This window comes from Rhinoraja longicauda, chromosome 18 (genome assembly GCF_053455715.1).
Source record: "Rhinoraja longicauda isolate Sanriku21f chromosome 18, sRhiLon1.1, whole genome shotgun sequence".
In the NCBI taxonomy this organism is placed as follows: domain Eukaryota; kingdom Metazoa; phylum Chordata; class Chondrichthyes; order Rajiformes; family Arhynchobatidae; genus Rhinoraja; species Rhinoraja longicauda.
Window position 1 is genome coordinate 30,881,840 of NC_135970.1, and position 22,115 is coordinate 30,903,954.

Here is a 22,115-nt window from a genome sequence, read left to right on the forward strand (position 1 = left end):
CATCGTAGTCTTGTACAAATTAACCATAAATTCACCTAATTAATATTTTTTAAAGCAGTATTTTCTTACCTCTACGAAGCAAAACTGGAAAATACGGATGAAACGCAGGTCTGTATACATGCAGCAGATCACCCGGTAAGAATGTTTACCTATGACCAGCGCATGTTCATACCGAACTCGCTTATTTGCTTACATCTGTGCCTTAAATGCCATTGACATTTGGGAGGCCGATAGTATAATCTTAACAAAGTGATCAACTCTTATTCCTAAATTCTACCCATTTGGGGTCATGTTTTAAACAACGTGTCCCCCATGAATTATGACAGTAGAAATACAATGGACTGAATTTTGCTGGAAAATGGAAGTAGTTTCATTCAATCTACCAACATTTGTGCAGATGAGTGACAGCAAGTCAGGGACCTCCATGCATGTGTATTCAGGTGCAGTCAGAAACACACCAAAAGTTGATCTCTTATTATGGTCCGTTGCTGGACTCAAGATTCCCCAGCATCCCGCTGATGCAGGATTCCCCACTGCTGTCAGAATTGACATTGGGTTTCAAGGACAATATATTTCCCTTAGGATCACAACCAGAGAGCAGTGCTGAACTACTATCTACCTTTTTGGTGACCCTTGTACTATCCTTGATCGGACTTTGCTGGCTTTACCTTGCACTAAACGTTATTCCTTTATCATGCATCTATATATTGTAAATGGCTCAATTGTATTGTCATGTATTGTCTTTCTGCTGACTGGATAGCACACAACAAAAACTTTTAACTGCATGCGTGATAATAAACTAAACTGAACTGGGCTGTAAGCAAGTTTAGTAGAGCGAGGATAAGTTCCTTTTAATTATTTTGCATTTAGTTTAAAAACATTTCTAAATCATGATTGAGGAACATCATGGTTTCTCCATTGTATTGCTTGGGTCTGTGCCACTGCTGAGAGTTAAGTTGCTGAATTCCAGGATATGGTAAAAAGATTCCTCAGCAATTAACTACATGTCAACAAGAGGTGGTGAATCATGCCAATGTACATGGAACTCATCATCCAGGCCAATGTACATGGAACTCACAAAATAAGTTAACAAGTTATTATCTCAGTATAGGCAGCAGGCCTTGCCTGAAAAGACATTGGACTTGCATATCTGGGAATTCATCATCCAATTATGGGAAAACGAGTGAAGGACATTTCAAGTTGATGCCCTTCATTCAATACTGAACACATCTGATATTTAACCAAGACGTATTGTGATCCTTCCCTTCACTCTGCTGTAAGATAAGACATGTTGATTTTAATTCAGAATCACCGTACATTTAATTTGTTTCTATCTATACTTTACAACCTAAGTTGTTCCATACCAGGTCACGGCCAAAAGCTTGAGAGAGAATCATCTCCTGTTCCAGTTTCTTTTTAATATATTCAGCAGATAGAACCATCCCCTGTAAACGAAACAAAATTCTTAGTAAAAATAAATTGTAAAATAACAGCAAGCTTTTAATTTGATTAATAATGTGGTAAGGAGTAGAAAGTACAATAAAAGGACAACTAAAATCTACCTTCAACCTCAAAGACATGACTCATACTTCCTGATCACTTGATCACTTGCCTCCCCACTTGTGTTCACCTCTTACTGGGCTTTGTCCTGACCTTACTTCTCTTTTCCAGTTGCCTCACCTCACTCCATCAGTGGGACCCGACCCAAAATATAGCCTGTACATTCGCTCAACAGATGCTGCCTGATCAGCTGAGATCCTCAAGCATCTCCAGTTTCTAGTGTCTCCAGTAGTTATTTTGTTTATGGCTATTTCAAATAAAAGATAAGGCAAATATTCTACTCACCTTATGACCAAGCCAAGTTCCATGATGTCCCTCTACTGGCAATCGTTCAGCATCCCCAGTCAAATCAGTCAGAGCATCCTGTCAGCAGAAACAGAATACGTCAAAGCATACAGAAATGTATATAAGTATGTTCCTGGTGTCTTTGGTTTCCAGTCAGTAGTTTTTACTCTCCATTTTTTTTCCATTTCCTTGACTACAGAATGATTACTTTGTTTACCTACACAAACATGTATCTGTTTATAAACCATATAAATTACTACTGCTGTTAAGGTTATGCAAAAGTGTACTTGTTTCTCTGCCTTCCAATGTAGTTTTAGTTAAGTATCGCAATGGATTTGTGTTTATCTCTAAGGAGCCTTTATGCACTTATCAACTGTCCACTTGTGTCCGGACACAGTAAAAATGTGTAATTGAAATATTCTGTGGCTTTTATATAACAATAAAATTATTGAAGTATTGAAAGTTGGAAGACCGACCATTCTCCTGATGCCAAAGGCATCTTAATTTGAAGCCTTGTCACAATGGATACCTGGCTCACGGAGTGAGCCAGAATTTCTGTCATCAACTACAATCTTAGAATATTTATAAATCCTCACCTTTGGTGAAAGCGTCCCCCGAATACTGATCACCACCTTTTTCTTCGTGTGATCTACGGCAACATAAAATGGTGTCTCAAATACCTAAAGAGAGTAAAATTAATATAATACGAATGAACACAATTTTATCATAGTGAAATTGGAAGAAACTAAGAGATTCATCCAAAAAGTCCTTAGATTAATTATAATGAATGAATTAGAACAAGTAGTTAATATTTTGCCTATATCATGGCTTTTAATTTCAATGATTTAGGTACTGCTTCACTCCATAATTAAAAAATTGAGTCTGCATGAAAAACAGGAGTGACAGTAAAATTACTTCAATTAAAAGATCCTCAAAATGTACTATTGTTTCCTTTCTAAGCTGCAAATAATTAATCCAGCACATTTTTCCAATATTAAATTCATGCAGACTCCTGCTATTGATTCCGACTTTCAATTTGCCACCACAGTAATGACTTTGTCGAGTCACAGGTTCATCGATTTAAGCACAACTACAAAGCCGAGAGCATATAATTCAGGTTGACACTGCTGTGCAATATTGAAGAAGTCTGCATTGTAATAATGGATCAGATATTAAAATATTTCTCTGTGATGTATATGTTAAAGATCACATGGCATTACTTGAAGAGCAATACAGAGTTCCTCTTATATTATGGCCCACATTTCTGCCTTACACCACCAAAAATAAGCTTACATGATTTACTTGATTGCTGTTTGTTTGACTACATTATATTAAAAATTTACGTGAAAACAGTAAATAAACTATTCTTTTGCACTCTCAATTCTTGACACCAAAGCAGATGGCGTGCCTTCACATTATGGAAATCGCAACATGGACCGCTTCTAGGAACACAAGTATTCCACTCCCCCAACCGATAAATGTGCAAATGCCAGTAGTCGGTGAATGTACTAGTGGAGGTTTACTGTGTATGGAAGGTCTACAATAACAAGAGGCTAAAGGATCATGTATTTCAATATTCACCTTGCTATTACTTGGCAGGAACTTGTACTTTATTAATGTCTATTGGTTTTGTGGGTTATGGCTACCAATTTATTTTATAAATTGCCCGGCATGGTCAGCAGTACCAAGCAAGGAGGAAATAAGAACTGAATCGGAAAAATATTTTAGCTAGTGTGCCTGCCATTTTATATGACAGTAAAACTGACCCCATCCGAGACAGATAAGATTTCTGTGTAAATTTTAATTGAATAATAGATGGAGTTTGGTGGGTGAAAATCTTCCCTGCTGAAGATGTGTTACCATAGTGACAAAGGTTTCTTGTGTTGTATAATATCTGCTGATTATTTCTTTTAAGGGCAGTTACTGATGACGATCTTCAGAATGTGCTCACGTGCTGCTTGCAAGATTCTTGTGATCATTTAATCAGCGTCCTGAGCCACGGTGGCATCAGTATATACAAGCATATGACATTAATGGTCAATTTTCAGCAGGTCACTAGAATATATGTGGAAACTGATATCTGTTTATTTTATATTAACAAGAATTCATTTTTTTAACAAGATTGGGGATGTGCAAAGATTGGGGAGGGGGGTCTACAACTCCCCCTTCTGTTGTGGGGTAGACTGATACTGAGACTGATCCCCCCCCCTCCACCCCCAATTTTTCCACATCCCCAATCTTTTCCACATGTCACTGTAATTTCATGTTTCATGTATTTTGTGTTTTGTATTTTTATGACTGTTGGCAGATCAATTTCTCTCCTGGGATAAATAAAGTTGTATCGTATTGTAATTACAAAAAAAACGGAAATAGAACATAGAAGAGTATGGCCCAGGAACAGGCCCTTTGGCACATGATGCCAAGTCAAACTGATCTCATCTGCCTGTACATGATCCATATCCCTCTTTTACCTGCACTTCCATGTGCCTCTCTTAAACACCACTATCATATCTGCCTCCACCACCACCCCTGGCAGCGCAATCCGGGTCCCCACCACTCTCTATGTAAAAAAAAACATGCTCGAAAAACATATGCAAAACTATTGTCTGTAATAATGACGATTAAACAATCGGATGGTTGTAAAATCGTATCTGATTCACTAATGTCCTTTCAGGCAGGAAATGTATCTTTCATAACCAGTCCTTTATTTATTTGTTCAGGATTTGCAATGTTGCTGGTGCACTGACACTCACAGCTTATCTGTAATTGCCTTTGAACTACTGATGAGGCAGTTAGGAATTCAGACCTAGTACGGATGGCAGATTTCATTCCTGAAGGACATACATGGAGCAGATGGGTCTTGATGACGATCTGTTTGTCTTGTGGGTTATAATTATTGAGGCTGTTTTTTTGCTTTCAATTCTAAATTTGATTTAATTATTAGAATTTAAATTCCACAGTGGCTGTGGAAGGATTCAAATGCACATTTAGTCATGTCATCAGAGAAGAATTAGGCCACTTGGTCCATCGAGTCTACTCCGCCATTCAATCACGGCTGATCTATCTTTCTCTCTCAAACCCATTCTCCTTCTTTCTCCCTGTATTCTTTAACAGCCTTACTAATTAAGAACCTGCCAATCTTTGCTTTAAAAATAACTAACGTCTTGGCCTCCACAACCATCTGTGGCAATGAATTCCACAGAATCACCACCCTTTGGCAAAATAATTTCCTTGTCATCTCCTTTTCTAAAGGTACGTCTAAAGGTATTTCTGAATCAGTGGTCCAGAACTTCAGCTGCTTGTCCAGTAACTTAAAAATTACAATACCCCATTACTGTCATGTTTGCACATCGCTCGAAAGCAATTTAACTTTGCAAACCACTCAACTTAAGGAAAATTTGGGATGGCCAATTAAAGTTGGTCTTGTCAGATACACTGAAATCAAACAAATGTAAAAAAAATGTCTGTCTAATATAATTTATAATCTCACAAGAACAAATTACCAATCACTCAAAGGAAGATATTCATAAAATTGGAACTTGTTGAAGGTTCGGAAAGAAATAACAGATACCCAAGCTCAAAGAAAGAATTACTAGGTTAGGTCAGGTGGTTGCATTTTCACTCCCTGTAAAAAACCATGAGGTCAAATCTCTCTCCAGAGTCTTGAAGGCATAATCTTTCGGATCTCTTGAATTCAGTGCTAGAGTCAAAGTCATAGACTAATACAACACGGAAACAGGCCCCTTCGGCCCAATTTGCCCATGCTGACCAAGAGGCCCCAACTCTCCTAGTCCTACCTGTCCATATTTGACCCACATCTCTCTAAACCTTTCCCATCTACGATAAAGACAAGATGCACTTTGAAGGTGGCATGTTTTGGATGCGATGTTGAATCAAGATCCCCTTTTTCTCTGTGGAAGTGATAATAGATCCATCAGTACTATTAGAGCTGGAGAGCAGTGAGATTTTCCCGTTTCCTGGCCGAACCTAATAATTACCATTCATTAACGTACCGCATCGTGGCAAGAAGTATATACGATGTCTACTGATGCAAAATTCTCATCCAGAAAGTGACGTTTGATGGCAATGATATTGCAATTGCAACAGTTGTCTTCCTCAACTGTCACACTTGGCACATACCTGGGTCGCAAAGGATGACAAAAAGAGCAACACCTGGCAAATGGAAGAAAATTATGTAATTACAAATGAATGAATCGTGATTCATCTACTTTCCAGTTGCACAGGCCTTAGTGAACTTCTGGAACAACCTGTTAATCTGCACCCACTCAACAGTGTATGTGTACTGTTGATCATTGAGTAATGTTCAAGTACAAGGGTGTGTACTATGATTATACTCTGGTTCATAGCATGTCTTAAGTTATGTTTAGTTTACATATACCAACTATCGATCACCTGGTCGCACAAGCTCAATGTTATCCCACTTTCTCATCCATTCCTCACACATTAGGGACAATTTTTCAGAGGCCAATTAACTTACAAACTCCACATTAACAGTGGGGTCACTACCTATTTCAGATCGAACAGTTTAGTTTTATAGTGTCTCTCCTGTAGATTAATAATTTAAAATAATCTTTTAAAAAGTAATAGTTCAAAACATACAGTAAATGATTTCTAACTACATGTGCAAGTATTTCATAGTTTTCTCTTTAAAACACAATAAAATAATCTTATAGAGACACAGCTTTTTAATTAAAAGGCACATTCACATGGGTTGATATTCAAACTAGGTGGATAATGTTTGTGCATTCGTTTGCAACGCTTTATGTTCGTATTCAAATAATTAAATGTAAATATTCAGATATTGCCCATGTATTATACAATTATCTTTAAACTTTCATTAGTTGTCCTTCACATGGCAATAAAGTGTTAAACTTAAAGTGCAAATTAACCTGCTTATTATTAAAATACAAAATCTATGGGATATATGGGATATGGTTTATACTGATGCTTATCATTCTGGAGTATCATCTTAAATATAGCTGATCTTACATCCTAGTTCCTTGACAGCTGTTTAAAATCATATTATGCTTCTTAAACTGCAAAATATTTGTTGACTGATTGAAAGGAAAACTACATATTAAAAATGTTAGTGGCAGCAGTCGAAATCTACCATGGAGTTAAGAGAAAGCAGCAGGAGTACTTGACACCAAAAAAGAGAACTGTAAGCAGAGGGAGAAAATTAGCAGCTGCAGGAAACATAGGAGGAAAACACAAAGGCCTAGAGTAACCCAGTGGGCTAGGCAGCATCAGTGGAGTGAATGAATAGTCAACGTTTCATGTTGGAACTCTTCCTCAGACCAATTTAATAATGATCCCGACACAAAACGTCACCTTTCTTTCCCCTCCACAGATGCTGCCCGACCCCCTCCAGCACTTTGTGTTTTGCTCAAGAACATTGGCATTTCCTTGTGTCTCCAGTAGGAGATGGAAACTGGCTTGGCAAAGAAAGAAAAAAGTAAATGGAATAACAAACATGGGAGGATAATTAGGACAAATTAAAGAAAAGAGGAAGACAACAGCAACATTGAGAATGGAACATAAAAAGCACAGAATCAGAACAAGATAAGCCATATTTTTAAGATTTATACCTCACCCAAAGTCTGGTAAATGATGAAAGCTAACATGCTTCAACATAGCTTAAGCATATTTTTGCACACTATTTGCATAATAATTGAACAGTATGATAATTCGAAACTGGTATTTTGTATTTAGTAAAATGATTTCATCACATTTATAAAATGAGTGCTACTCACGAGCATGAGCTGGCCAGTTTGCAGATTCCACAGGTTGGGTTTCGCATTAAGTACAAGGGCCAGCCATAGGCAGCCAGTGCAAAGTGCATATAGTAGCACACTTCCTTATACATGTGCATTTCTTGCTAAAAAAAAAAAAGATACTTTCTCAAAGACTAAAAATGTATTTTGTTTTTTCAACAATATATTTACATGGTACAGATAATATAGTAAATTATCGCAAAGTTCTTCACTGGAGCATCGTCAAACAAAATTCGCCACAGGCCCACTTAAGGGGATTAGTATATGAGGGCAAATGACCAACACTTGGTCAAAGAAACAAGTTTTGTGCAAGAAGGAAAGGGACACATGTGTTTCTAGATCAAAGGACCTATACAATTGAAGGCATATCCATAATTTGGTTGCAGAAATGTTGGCTGGCTGGAAGGATGGAGAAGGTTCTAGTGGAAATGAGAAACATGGCCAGGAAGACTGAGAACATTAAAACCAAGTCTGGACAGTGAGGACAAAGGGTTAAATAACTCCAAATTATGAACATAATTTGGAGTTATTTGAATTTTAGACAACTTTATTATTACAGATGATAGAGCAAAGTAGACTTGTCATAAGTCACACGTCATCGAATTCTACAAATTTGTAGCATTAAAAGAGACCATACATCCCATATACTCTGTCTTGCCACTTCTTTGGAAGCACGTATCTGCACTCCCTAGTCTTTGTTCTCCTAAACCGTTTTCCCTGTCAAAAGGGTTGATAACTTAAGGACACATTTGAGTTAGCAATGAGAAAATAATTAATTTATGATATAACTACAATGATTTGAAATGCACTACTTTGAAGGGATCAGATTCAGCTATCATTTAAAATGTGATGGTACACGCTTATAAAGGAAAGAAAAGTACATGATTACAGTGAAAGGGAGTGGAACTGATTAAGTTGTTCCTTCAACATGTTGGTTCAGGCACCTCAGACCAAAGGCACTTGTCTAAACCATAGGATTCAATGTCAACAAAAACTTTATGATTCAAATAGATAGCTTTCAGCACTTGGTTTTCGCTCCCAGTAGAGGGCACTGCTTTGCCTCAATTTTCATTCCAGTTCAATGTCTGGTCTACAATTCAAAACATTTCCACCTTGATGGATATATGGGGTCCACCATTTTCTCAATGCAACAAAACAGCACAATGAAATTGATTCTGTCAACACCAAACAGCTTATTAAAACAAAGTATTCCTTTAAGGAGGAACCAAAATAAAGCTTCCTTTCATTACACGTACATGTTTTTGGCAGGTTTGTCAACTTTTACAATTTTTCCATTGGGACAGAAAACAGATCATTTGAGCATATTTCATCACAGGTTTTCCATCTGTAAATAAATGAGGACTGCCAGGGATCCATCAATGGATTATAATTCTATATCAATTTACTGCAATATAACATTCACGGTAGAATGACAAATACTGTCAACAACAGTCAAGAACATGTTTGAATGAAACAAATGATCACAAAAGTCAGAAAAATCAACCTTCATAATGTAAATGCTCACATGAAGCTTGTTATTAGAACATCATATTGGGATGCATCACAGCATGGTTTGGAAACAGCTCCATCCAAGACCACAAGAAATTGCAGAGAGTTGTGGATATAGCCCAGACCATCACACAAACCAGCCAGACTAACATTGACTCCATCTACACTTCACGCTGCCTCAGCAAGGCCGCCAGCATAATCAAAGGCCAGTTTCACCCTGGTCACTCCCTTTAATCTCTTCTCTCATCTGGCAAGAGGTACACAAATTTGAAAACGCACACATCCAGATTCAGCAAGAGTTTCTTCCCAGCAGTTATCAGGCAACTAAATGGTTGTCTCATGCACTAAATGTTGTACCCTTTATCTATTCACCGTGGACGGTTTGATTGAATTCATGTATAGTCTATTCTTTGACTGGATAGCACGCAAACAAAAATTATTCACTGTACCTCAGTACACGTAACAATAATAAACTAAACTATTCAGTTATAACACCAGAAAATTGCTGATTTCTGATGGAAAATGCAATCTAAAGTGTGTTTTCAGAAGAATGAAGAAGAGGGCGCTGGGGTAGGCAGAAGAAAAGTTTAAACCCTGGTACGTTCTAGTCAGTGGCTAATATTCTTGGTAAGAGGCAAATTATTTAAAAATTCTCAGTTTCTGTTGGGAACATCCTTTCAACTGGCTGCTATAAATTATCCTGTGGGGGGCGGCATGGTGGAGCAGCGGTAGAGTTACTGCCTTACAGCGCCAGAGACCTGGGTTCGATCCTGACTATGGGTGCTGTCTGTACGGAGTTTGTACGTTCTCCCCATGACCACGTGGATTTTCTCCGAGATCTTCGGTTTCCTCCCACACTCCAAAGACGTACAGGTTTGTAGGTTAATTGGCTTGGTATAATTGGAAATAGTCCATAGTGTGTGTAAGGTAGTGTTAATATGTGGGGATTGTTGGTCGGCGCGGACTCAGATGGCCGAAGGGCCTGTTTCTGTGCTGTACCTCAAACTAAACTAAACTAATGGCAGAAAGTATCGTTAGGGGAGTTGATGGATATTTGTGAAAAAAGAATGAGTTGCAGGGTTACTGGGAGGTAATGAGAAGGGGGAGGAACTAATGGGATTGCTTCCCTGAGAGCCCATATTCCCTGATGAGATGAAAATAGGAGCACGGGCAGTTCATTCAATTCTTCATGCCTGCTCCTCCATTCCATACAATCATGGCTGAACCTCTATATCAATGCATTAGAAAATAGAACCATATAGCACAGGAACAGGCCCTTCGGCCAATGTGTTTGTGCCAAACATTATGCCAAATAAAGCTAATTCCTTCTGTCGGCAGATGATCCATATTAATATTCCCTTCATATCCACGTGCCCATCTAAAATCCTCTTGCACATCACCATCTCATCTGCTTCCACCTTCAACTCTGGCAACTAATCCCGGCACTAACCACTCTACTTAAGAAACTTGCCTGGACATCACTTTTTAAATTTCCCTCTCCCATCTTAAAGCTATGCCTTCAGTATTTGATATTTTCCCCCCGGGGAATAGGTTCTGACTAGATATCTATGCCTCTCATAATTTTACATACTTCAATCAGGTCTCCCTTGTGCCTCTGATGCTCCAGAGAAAACCATTTGTTTGTACAATCTTCTTATAGTTGTTACACTGCAATTCAGGTAGCATTCTGGTAAATCCCTTCTGCACTCTATCAAAACAATTCTGCAAAGGGGTGACCAGAACTGCACTCAATAATCCAAATTTCGTCTAAACAAGGTCTATAAAGGTGCAACATAATTTCCTGACCCTTTTACTCAATGACTCACCCGATGAAGAAAGCATATCAAATATCTTCTTTACCATTCTATGCACAAGGTTTAGATACTTTCAGGAAGCTATGGACTAGGACCCCAATATCCCCACCCTTACGTGTAACTGATTTATATCCTGCTGTACGGCTTTCTTCGCTCTCTGCCAATTTTTGTGTGCAAACATACTAACTATCCCATCTCCATTTTCACCCAAATCATTCATATACATCATAAAGAACAGAGGTTCCACCAATGACCCTTGCAGAATGCCATTGGTCAGAGACCTCCAGCCATAACGATCCCTTTCCACTGCTTCCCTTTGTTTTCTCTGGTTAAGCGAATTCTGAATCCAATCTACCAAGACAATGTGGATCCCATGCATCTTATTTTACTCGATCATTATTTTTACTCTCTCCTTAAAGCCTCTATCTTCATCCTTCCTAAAGCAGAGAATTCCACAGATTGACCACCATCTAGGTGATCAAACTTTTTTTCATCTCAGTCCTCAATATATAACTTTATAATCCAGACTCTGAGCTTACTCTTGACATCCCAAACAGGCAAAACGTCTGCCCTGCATCCAGTCTGTGTAGTTTGTCAGATTTCCCATGAGATCTCCTCTCATTTGACTAAACTCCAGTGAATATAGGTCTAGCCGACCCAGACCTTCCTCATTTGACAGGCTCAGGAATCAATCTGGTAAACCTGTACAACACTCCATTCATGGAAGGCTTATTGTTCTTTTACCCAAATGAAGATACAATGAGGGGACCTGGCGGTGGACCGCTGAGAATGAAGGGTGACCGGGGGGGGGCACCAAGAACGAAGGAGAGCCCGGAGGAGGGGGGGGGGGGGCTGTGGTCACATGTGGCGGGCAGGCAGAAGATAGGACTGCTCGGTGAATTTAAGTAACTTTGTCAACGGCAGAAACATGGCAAAACTTGTGTATTGCCTAGGTAAGGTCTGCTATATGATTTTACAGGGTTGGTTGCAAAACAAACCATTTCACTATACCCAGGTACATGTGACAATAAAATATCTTTGAATTATTGAATGTGATTGGAACTATTTTTGCGGATCTATTTTGTTCTCAGAATATAGGAATTCATTATAATAGCTGGTTGACAAGAAAAATGGTTTTCAAAATAAATAATTTATTCAGATTTCATTGTCCTTTAGCTCAGGATACATTACATATCAGCATTACACCAAAATCTTCCACAATGACCAAATATGTTAAAAAGAAAACTCACGGCATTTTTCAAGTCAAGGTACTTTGTATTTCTGGTAACTGGAATTCCCGATAGATAGGCCAAAATGTCATTATTTGCCTAGATGAGAGATAAAGAAATAAAATCCTGTTACCTTGCTACCGCAGAGTATTCCAACATCATGGGCTTTTCCATGATCATCATGTCTTTTCATCCCTGTTCTATAGAAGGGCTAGACAGAAAATATCATCTAATTTACATTTTCAGATGATTTATTTGCAGTTCTCGAGATATATTTTGAAATCTCCAGCCTCATAATTTTCTATGACATATAACATCCAACATATCAATTTGTTCATATTTTATGCAGTTTTATAATTGGTTTGAATAAAGGTGTATTGATTAATTTTTAATAATTAGTTTTAATCACACTGTTAAGTTCAAAACTAAATTCTTGAATGGTTCAATGGACAAGCCTTTGCTTTAATAACCTCAAATAATTGAATAAACATTCTCATGATATTCAAATGCATTTTGTTGATTCACAAGGAGGGACACAGGGACTTCGAGGTGGAGCTGCTGCCTTACAGTACCAAAGAACCTTTGGTTCTGACTATGTGTGCAGTCTGTACGGAGTCTGTATGTTCTCCCTGTGACCACGTGGGTTGTTTTCCGGGTGCTCCGGTTTCCTCCCATAATCCAAAGACATACGGGTTTATAGGTTAATTGGCTTAGATAAAATTGTAAATTGGCCCTACTGTGTAGGATAGTGTTAGTGTACGGTGTGGTCATTGGTCGTGCGGATTCAGTGGGCCGAAGGGCCTGTTTCGTCGCTATATATCTAAAGTAAAGTCTAAAGTCACTCCTTGTTATCTACATAATCTCCTTGAATCTTACAGCATTCATATCTCAATACTATCCCAAATGTTTCTTCTTCATTTGAGCACTCTTAGACCAAAAGGTCCGAGATGTTAGTGGAGATGTGCACTTCCTCAAGGAAGCTTTGAACACATTCATGTAACCTCCGTACCCTCCAGAACAGACTGAGTCTAATTAGGACCTCAGTGTTTGGGTTGTGAGCCTAGGAGAGGATGCTATTACTCATTACCTTATTCTTCCAAAGAATTTGGAGAATTGTATGGAAGAAGCATTGGTGATCTTTTCCAGTGCATTAGGTTTCAAAGCATATAGAAAGCTGGGATTATTACTGTATTGTAGACCATGAATTTTGTGCCAAGCCTGAGGTCTTGAACCTCACATAGCCTTTCCATCAATCGACCAAAAGCTGTAAAGGTGGTGGTATTTCCTCATCAATGCCTGCCTTCAAGAGACGGCTCTCAGGCTATGGAAAGAGATAAAGTTTTCCAGAGACTTGCTGTGCACCCTTTTGTCGAAAGGCAGCATGGAAAGATTGGTAGAGGACCGTAGTCATGTAAATATGGAGCATAAGGCCCAGTTGTATGCTTTGGTCCAACTTCTCCATTGTTTTGGAGCTTGAGCAAACACAAATGCAAGCATTGCTTGCAAACTGCAGTTTGATACTGAAGTGTGATTGACCGTGGGTTTCGAATGCAGTGACTGTAGGTCGAATGGTTTCCCATTACTTCTCAAGATTAACTCCACACCCACAGAAAATTTGTTGGAGAAGTGGTGCAATATCAGGGCAAGAAAGATTCAGAAAAACGTTGAAGTAATGCTCATGCTTTCTGAACAGCCTGGTTGTTGAGTAAGTTGTACTGTGAACCCAAATATTAATTAAATCTAATAACTTGGTTTCAATTGTGAATACTGATAAATCTGGTTACCTTTACCTTTATTCTTTTCTTGGCCTGATTTTGGTACAACTGATTTTCGTGTCTGGGATCTAGCTCCTGAGGCATAAGCATTCTTTCTCTCAGACTCCCAACATTACAGAGCTTTTTGCGAGTTTACCCAATACAGTCTAATGGACATATATCAATGATATTGCACACTCCCCTTATAAACTCAGGTCTTTGCTTTACCGAAATCCTCCTCTTATTCCTAAACAGAAAAGGTCTATAGATTACACCAAAACTATATGATTTCTTAAACACAAAGTGCTGGAGAAACTCAGCGGGTCAGGCAACATCTGTGGAGGGAATGGACAGGTGACATTTCAGGTCAGGATCCTTCGTCAGACTGATTTGAATGGGGGGGGGGGGGGGGTGGGGGAGAAAGCTGGAAAAAGGAGGTGTGGGTAGGACAAAACTTGGCAAGTGATTGGTGAATTCAGATGAGGGGGGTTTAATTGGCAGATGGATGGAGTAAGCGGCAAAAGCTTGAGGAGAAAATGAGATAAATGGGTGTCACAGAATGAGAGGAATGAAATGTAAAGGCAGGGGAGGGATATAGGTGGAATGGGGCAGGGGAGGAGAGAGGGGAATAAGAGGGAAATGAAGGATCCAGGGATGAGAGACGTGTATAAAGGGGGGAAAGGAACACAGTGACTGGTTAAAATGGGTGCACAACAGGTTAGGGGGCACAAAAAAGAGAGAAGGGATAGGGAGGTATTATTTGAAATGTTTAATTATATTGATTAAAACACTGTCCATGTGTTCCATTGAGAAGATGACTCAAAGCCTATATTAAAGCACATTGCCTACCTCATCTAAGACAGCAAATCGTTTAGCCCTCTGTCTTTGTCGCAACATTACAAGACCAGCAATGATGTCAGAGGGCACAATGTCCAAATCTCGGAAGAACTCAGCAAAAAGAAAAGCAACTTCAGAATAGGCATCCTGGAAATTAGAAAGGATCAATATTAGAAACTTTATCATAAATGAAATTGTATTTAAGTTAAAAAAGTACTGTTGTCATGTAAAACTATAAATAGTGCCTTATTTATTCTAGGAAAAGAGAAATAATCTGACTAATAATAATTTCCAGCGCTAAAACTTATTGTTTCATTATTGAATTTGTGAATAAAAGAACATAACACAATTTACTAAACATCTTCTACATATAGACAGTGCCAACCAAGACCACCCTTCATAAGTTTCCAGCTACCATTAGTCTTCAAACGAACATCTACATGCAAATATCCTCAGGTAGAAAATTCTGTTTTAGCCCTTCATGAGTCAAGTGAATCTCAGTAAGACTTTCAATAATCAAGTATGTTACCATTGAAGCAAGTCTGGCACCTTCTCTTGCATTCAAACAAAAAAAAACAATAACATTCTCAGTCAATAACCATAAAGAAATACAAAGAAATATAGTAAAGTTGACATTAAATAAGAAGGGAACAATAAGTGAAAGACTAGTTTAAAAACATACAAGAAATGGAAAGACCCATTAACAGTTTTTGATTTAAATCAGCTCAATCCAATGTATCAATTTTAAATATATTTATACATCCCTGTGGAAGTCATTAGATTACAAAGTATGCATTGCAGTGTGTGACATTTCAACATAACAGAACCACATGGTTTAAAAGTAATCATGCTGTGCATTAGTAGAAAGTAAGAGAACAACAGATTAGCATTACTCTCAAGAGAAACATGAGATAATGGACCAGATTATATTCAATCCAATCCACCAGCTGGTTAACATGGCAACACAGCTGGCAATTACATCAAGATCTCTCTTTAGCAGCTGTCCTGTGAACACTATCAATCACGAGTGGTGACCAAGCCTCTGAACAATGTACACCAGGACCTCACTCCCAGTACTCCTATGATAGCTTGTACAGTCAAATAGCTGCTTCACTGATTTTATGTGAGTTTGAAGGATCCTGACCTGAAACATATCCCCATATCCTCCAGAGATGCTGTGTAATCCACTTGGTTACTCCAGCATGATTTCCACATATGCAGTTTCTTGTGTTTCCATTATTAGTCAGGTTTTTGCTGCTCTACTCATTGCAATCCCCACTGTACCCTCACTTTTCTAGTCACTGATTCCATTAACATATAACATATAACATATAACAACTACAGCATGGAAACAGGCCTGTCCGGCCCTACCAGTCCACGCCGACCATTCTCCCTGACCTAGTCTCATCTACCTGCACTCAGACCATAACCCTCCAATCCCCTCCTATCCATATACCTATCCAATTTACTCTTAAATAATAAAATCGAGCCAGCCTCCACCACTTCCACCGGAAGCCCATTCCATACAGCCACAACCCTCTGAGTAAAGAAGTTCCCCCTCATGTTACCCCTAAACCTTTGTCCCTCAATTCTGAAGCTATGTCCCCTTGTTGGAATCTTCCCCACTCTCAAAGGGAAAAGCCTACCCACGTCAACTCTGTCCGTCCCTCTCAAAATTTTAAAAACCTCTATCAAGTCCCCCCTCAACCTTCTACGCTCCAAAGAATAAAGACCCAACCTGTTCAACCTCTCTCTGTAGCCTAAGTGCTGAAACCCAGGCAACATTCTAGTAAATCTCCTCTGTACCCTCTCCATTTTGTCGACATCCTTCCTATAATTTGGCGACCAGAACTGCACACCATACTCCAGATTCGGCCTCACCAATGCCCTGTACAATTTCAACATTACATCCCAACTTCTATACTCGATGCTCTGATTTATAAAGGCAAGCATACCAAACGCCTTCTTCACCACCCTATCCACATGAGATTCCACCTTCAGGGAACAATGCACAGTTATTCCCAGATCCCTCTGTTCCACTGCATTCCTCAATTCCCTACCATTTACCCTGTACGTCCTATTTTGACATTGTTAGTCCCCATGTCCAATGGGACATTTTCACCCTGCTAGACTTGTGCCCACCAGTACTGTACGTTCGTGTAATACAGTCACAGCCGTGTGCCCACCAATACTGTATTTATTTTACAGTGGTAAAGTTCTGGAATACAGTTAGGTCTACAGCTGGATATGAATTAAGGCTATTAAGTTCCGAAAAAGGCTTTACATGGTCCAAGGAATGCTGATTCCTAGCCAAGAAGGGTATGGTGCTCACCACTGGGTGATACAGAGGGGTATTAACATGGGGTGGGGAAAGGAGGTATTGAATAATAAAAATCCGATCAAATATTGGGTCTTCAGCCACAAACTCCTGGTCCCTACACACAAGTTGCTCTTTTTAAATAGTTGAGTCAGTCCTGCAAAATCCAAAATCATGTTGACAAGCCAACAGCTGGAATAATTAGCATGGCGAGAGGCTAGGTGAGCAAACACAAACCTAAGTGGCCTTTACTTTAGACTTTAGAGATACAGCATGGAAACAAGCCCATCAGCCCACCGAGTCCACACCGACTGGCGATCATCTCATACATTAACACAATCCGACGCACTAGAGAAAAATGTTTACAACTTAGCAAACCCTATTAGCCAACTAACTTGGATGTCTTTGGAATGTGGGAGGAAACAGGATCAACAAGAGAAAACCCACGAGTTTGCAGGAGGAACATACAGACTCTGTACAGACAGCACCCCAGTCAGGATCAATTCTACCGCCGCACCACCGTGCCGCAAAAATCATCCCAATCTGAATCATCCCACAACCAGATGTTGTGCACCACAACTGCAATATTTGAGTAATCTCAAAGCTAATAGGACATTAGTCATCTTTTGCACAAAGTTCCAGTAAAGTCCACTGTCATTAATATGACGCAGTGTATCACAGATATAAATTTATTTACAATGTTCTTTATTGGAAAAATAAAGTGAAACTCGTGAAACTATAATCACAAATGATGCTGCCAGAAATTATGCTAATCACTACCTATCCAGTAGCTTGCACCTAATTGGCTGTCTACTTTATCAGTGATGAACCCACACTGACAGCTCCATATTATTGTACTCACAACAAATGCTATTTTGGGATTTTAATTGTAGGAATAGAAATAACTCAGAACACAGCATACCTGTTCTGAGGACATCTAAACAGAAAGTATTCAACATATTCCAATCAAATTTTACCTGCCTTCATTTCAGTCATGAAATTGTTCCAAAAAAATTGTCACAGTGCAAATGTATGCAATTTAGTTCCTATTTTGCCCTCCAGCACATCTAATACTACAAATACCAGAAACTGAAAGTGATGGAAATACTTCAGCCTTCACTTTCCCAATGATTTTCTTCCTTTTGTTCTTTATCTTCTCTAGTCTGTTTAAAATCCCTCCAGCTTGGTGACCCGAGATGTTAACAAACTCCTTCTTTTCGCAAATGCTACCTGACCACCTAAATAGTTCCAGCATTTTTACTTTTGAAATTTTTTTAAACTGTGGAAATTCTGCAGTAGTACTGTTTTTAATTTAATTGTGCTCACGTAAGAGAGAAAGAGAAATGCAAGAATTGGAGGGCGTAGTTCTAACTAGTAACTACTGATAATGGTTTAAAATCACTAGACCTACTGTAAAGTTATGAAAATATAAATTGGTAATGCTCTGGAAAGTGATACCTTTCCACTTGGTGTCTCAAGATATTGGCTTGAGTAATTGCAAGTTCTCTTGTGAATATATCTCATTCCACTGGAGTCAGGCCAAATTCAAAATTGATGAAACTATAGATGACACACTTTGTAGAAAATGAACTTGAAATGCTGGCAGTGGCAAATTGCCCATGTTCATCTAGGCAGTGAACTCATCTTATACTTTGCAGCTCCACCATGTTAGATGTCTCCAGTTTCTATGTCGTCGCAATTTTTCCTTGACTGCATTAATCCATTTGAATCTACTTAATGTTGACCTATTAGTGTAATCAGCTCAACCATTGATCGGAGTATTTGCTGACTTCCATGACTTACGAAATATTTCACCTGTCCTAAACTCTTCAATATAGTACAGTAAAAGACACAAAGTGTTGGAGTAGCTCAGCGTGTCAGGCAGCATTTCTGGAGAACATGGAACGGAAGACTGTGGAGGCCAAGTCAGTGGATATTTTTAAGGCAGAGATAGATAGATTCTTGATTAGTACGGGTGTCAGACATTATGGGGAAGGAGAAAGGGGTTAGGAGGGAGAGATAGATCAGCCATGATTGAATGGCAAAGTAGACTTGACGGGGCCGAATGGCCTAATTCTGCACCTGTCACTTATGATAGGTGACATTTCAGGTTGGGACCCTTCTTTAGACTGATTGTAGTGGTGGACAGGGAAGAGAAGCTGGAGGAAAGGATTGGTAGGACAAAGCCTGGTAAGGGATAAGTGGGTACAGGCAAAGGTCTTTTTTGAGAGCTGGTTGGGCAAAGGCCAGAAATGAAAAGACAAAAGGTGTGAGATAACGATAGAAGAATTGTAAATTGTGAAGCCAGATAGAGGGGAAGGGGGAATTGGGTGAGTGTCTAGGTGGACACAGAGAAAAGAGGGATTCAAGATCATTGCACTGTGTTGCTTGGCTGAACTTGCTGAGATATGTATCTTCACCCACGATGCAGCAATCTGCTGCTTGCTTGATACTTCCAACATTGCAACTGGTGGGGAAAATGCCAAATGAGCCTGACTCATCATCATTCTCAGTATCAGCACTCGTTAAATTTTCCCTGCTGTAACTTTTTTTCGTTGATTCTTAGTTCCATTCAATAGCTTTCCACAACTTTTGAGAGTTTAAGATTAAAGTGATCTTGCAACTGTCGTACCACTAAGCCAAAATTTGTGCACCTGATCATGTTCTCCAGAACTGCCAACGTAACCAGCTGTGTCTGAGTAGCGGTTGTCTTCTAATGCTGCTCCTAACAAGATGCATAACCTTACAGTGGAATGCAGAACGTTCTGTGCCCTTTCACAGATCATTTTGTTGAACGCCTGCTCCCTCTGACTCATTAAGTTGGCTGTTAGCTCGAGGCACCTGAAGTCACTCTGCTTACCTTTATAACCTCTGCAGGAATAGTGCTGATTTTGGACAAAGTACTCAGTCAGGAGCATCCCAATTCATGGTCTTTCTTTTCTCAGGCATTTCCTGTGCTTATAATCCAGTATTCAGGGTTGGGTCCTACAATTCTCAGCGACGCTACCACAGCTTCAGAATTCCAATCTGATCACCGATGCTGCTGATTTACAAGTCTTCCTGCCAGACTTAAAGCGCCTCTTTTGCTTCACGTGAGGTCCATTCCACACATCTGCATCGCCAGTTTGTAACACATTTATTCATATAAAACTCTTATTCTCATCGCATAAAGTGCCAGAAATACAAAGAATCTCAACTCTCTCCAATTTCAAGCATATGATTATATAGAAACATAGAAAAATAGGTGCAGGAGTAGGCTATTCGGCCCTTCAAGCCAGCACCACCATTCAATATGATCATGGCTGGTCATCTAAAATCAGTAACATAGACGATGATGTGGAGAGATAAAGAACAATGAATGAAAGATATGCAGAAAGGTAACAATAATAAAGGAACAGGCCATTGTAAGCTGTTTGTAGGGTGAAAGAGAGAAGCTAGTGCGACTTGGGTGGGGGAGGGATAGAGAGAGAGGGAATGCTGGGGCTAACTGAAGTGAGAGAAATCAATACTCATACCATCAGGTAGCACCTGCATTCCCTCTCTCTCTATCCTTCCCCCAACCAAGTTGAACTAGCTTCTCATTTTCGCCCTACAAACAGCCTGTTTCCTTTATCATCGTTACTTTTTTGCATATCTTTCATTCATTGTTCTTTATCTCTCCACATCACCGTCTATATCTCTCATTTCCCTTATCCCAAGCCAGTCTGAAGAAGGGTCTCGACCCGAAACGTCACCCATTCCTTCTCTCCAGAAATGCTGCCACTCCCGCTGAGTAACCCCAGCTAAAACTCTTGTTTGTTTGTTTGTTTGTTCCTGAACTACAGCCCAAAGGGTACACAATAGCGCGACAATTTTAGGCCCACCTTACTCCCTTTGGTGCTAATGGAAGAAGTTTCATTGAAATCAGTGTTAGATTTTTAAAGTTATTCACATTTTAAAGTTTAGATCTATCCCCTAGGGAGGGAGGGGGGAGGAGGGAGGGGGGGCAGGAGGAAGGATAAGGGGGGTTGAGGGGGATGGAGTTGGAGGGAGGGAAGGGGGGAGGGGGAGGAGGGATGAAAGGGGGAGGGGGAGGAGAGTGAGGAGAAGGGGGACAGAGGGAGAGGGGGATGGAGGACGGAAGGGAAGGAGATGGGAGGGAGGGGGGAGAGGGAGGGAGGGGGAGAGGGAGGGAGGGGGGAGAGGGAGGGAGGGGGGAGAGGGAGGGAGGGGGGAGAGGGAAGGAGGGGGGAGAGGGAGGGAGGGGGGAGAGGGAGGGAGGGTGGAGAGGGAAGGAGGAGGGAGGGAGGGGGAGAGGGAAGGAGGAGGGAGGGAGGGGGAGAGGGAAGGGGGGATGGAGGGAAGGGGGAGGGGAGGAGGATGGACATGGGAAGGGGAGGGGGGAGGAGACAGTGCTGCACCAATGCAGGAGAGGTTTGGGCCTAACGGGTCCACTTGGTCTAGTATGAGCTAAATCTAACACTCCCTTGAAAATATCCAGTGAATTGGCCTGCACTGCCTTCTGTGGCAGAGAATTCCACAGATTCACAACTCCCTGGGTGAAAAAGTTTTTCCTCATCTCAGTCCCAGCAGGATTGGATCAGATTGGAATTCTGAAGCTGTGGTAGTGTTGCTGAGAATTGTAGGACCCAATCCTGAATATATAATAATATCATACATACATAAGATACTCTATTGTGATGATCAGTATTATCCACCACTCCTCATATGGTCAATATTATAGGCCCTCTCAATTGGTTCCACTCATCGATAACATTCTCAAGACTGAAGCATGAAAAAGGCTCTTTTGGCTTATCGATGCAGTCAAGGCAACCTCCATTAAAATCAATCATCTGGTGACAGAATAAATTGAGGTGCAACCAGATTAAATTATATTATAACTTCTTTTTTCAAATACATGTATGAACTCATAGTACGCGATGGTACCTACATTATAAATTTGATTATACATTTAAATTCGATTATACCTGTATTGTTCTGTATTATCTCCCCACCCACAACCCCCCTCCCCCACC

At 39.9% G+C, this 22,115-nt stretch overlaps 1 protein-coding gene across 7 annotated transcripts in view; it reads right to left on the minus strand.

Moving 5' to 3' along the window:
- The window catches only part of dagla (diacylglycerol lipase, alpha), a 167,450-nt gene that overhangs the window by 32,020 nt on the left and 113,315 nt on the right, over positions 1-22,115 (minus strand). For all 7 annotated transcript variants that reach the window (XM_078415439.1, XM_078415434.1, XM_078415432.1 and 4 more), the window contains 7 exons: positions 14,796-14,930; positions 12,214-12,291; positions 7,620-7,744; positions 5,859-6,018; positions 2,442-2,525; positions 1,846-1,923; positions 1,365-1,445 (listed from right to left, as the gene is read on the minus strand). In XM_078415439.1, coding sequence (XP_078271565.1) covers positions 1,365-1,445; positions 1,846-1,923; positions 2,442-2,525; positions 5,859-6,018; positions 7,620-7,744; positions 12,214-12,291; positions 14,796-14,930 — 741 coding nt within the window. The remainder of the gene's footprint in view (positions 1-1,364; positions 1,446-1,845; positions 1,924-2,441; positions 2,526-5,858; positions 6,019-7,619; positions 7,745-12,213; positions 12,292-14,795; positions 14,931-22,115) is intronic.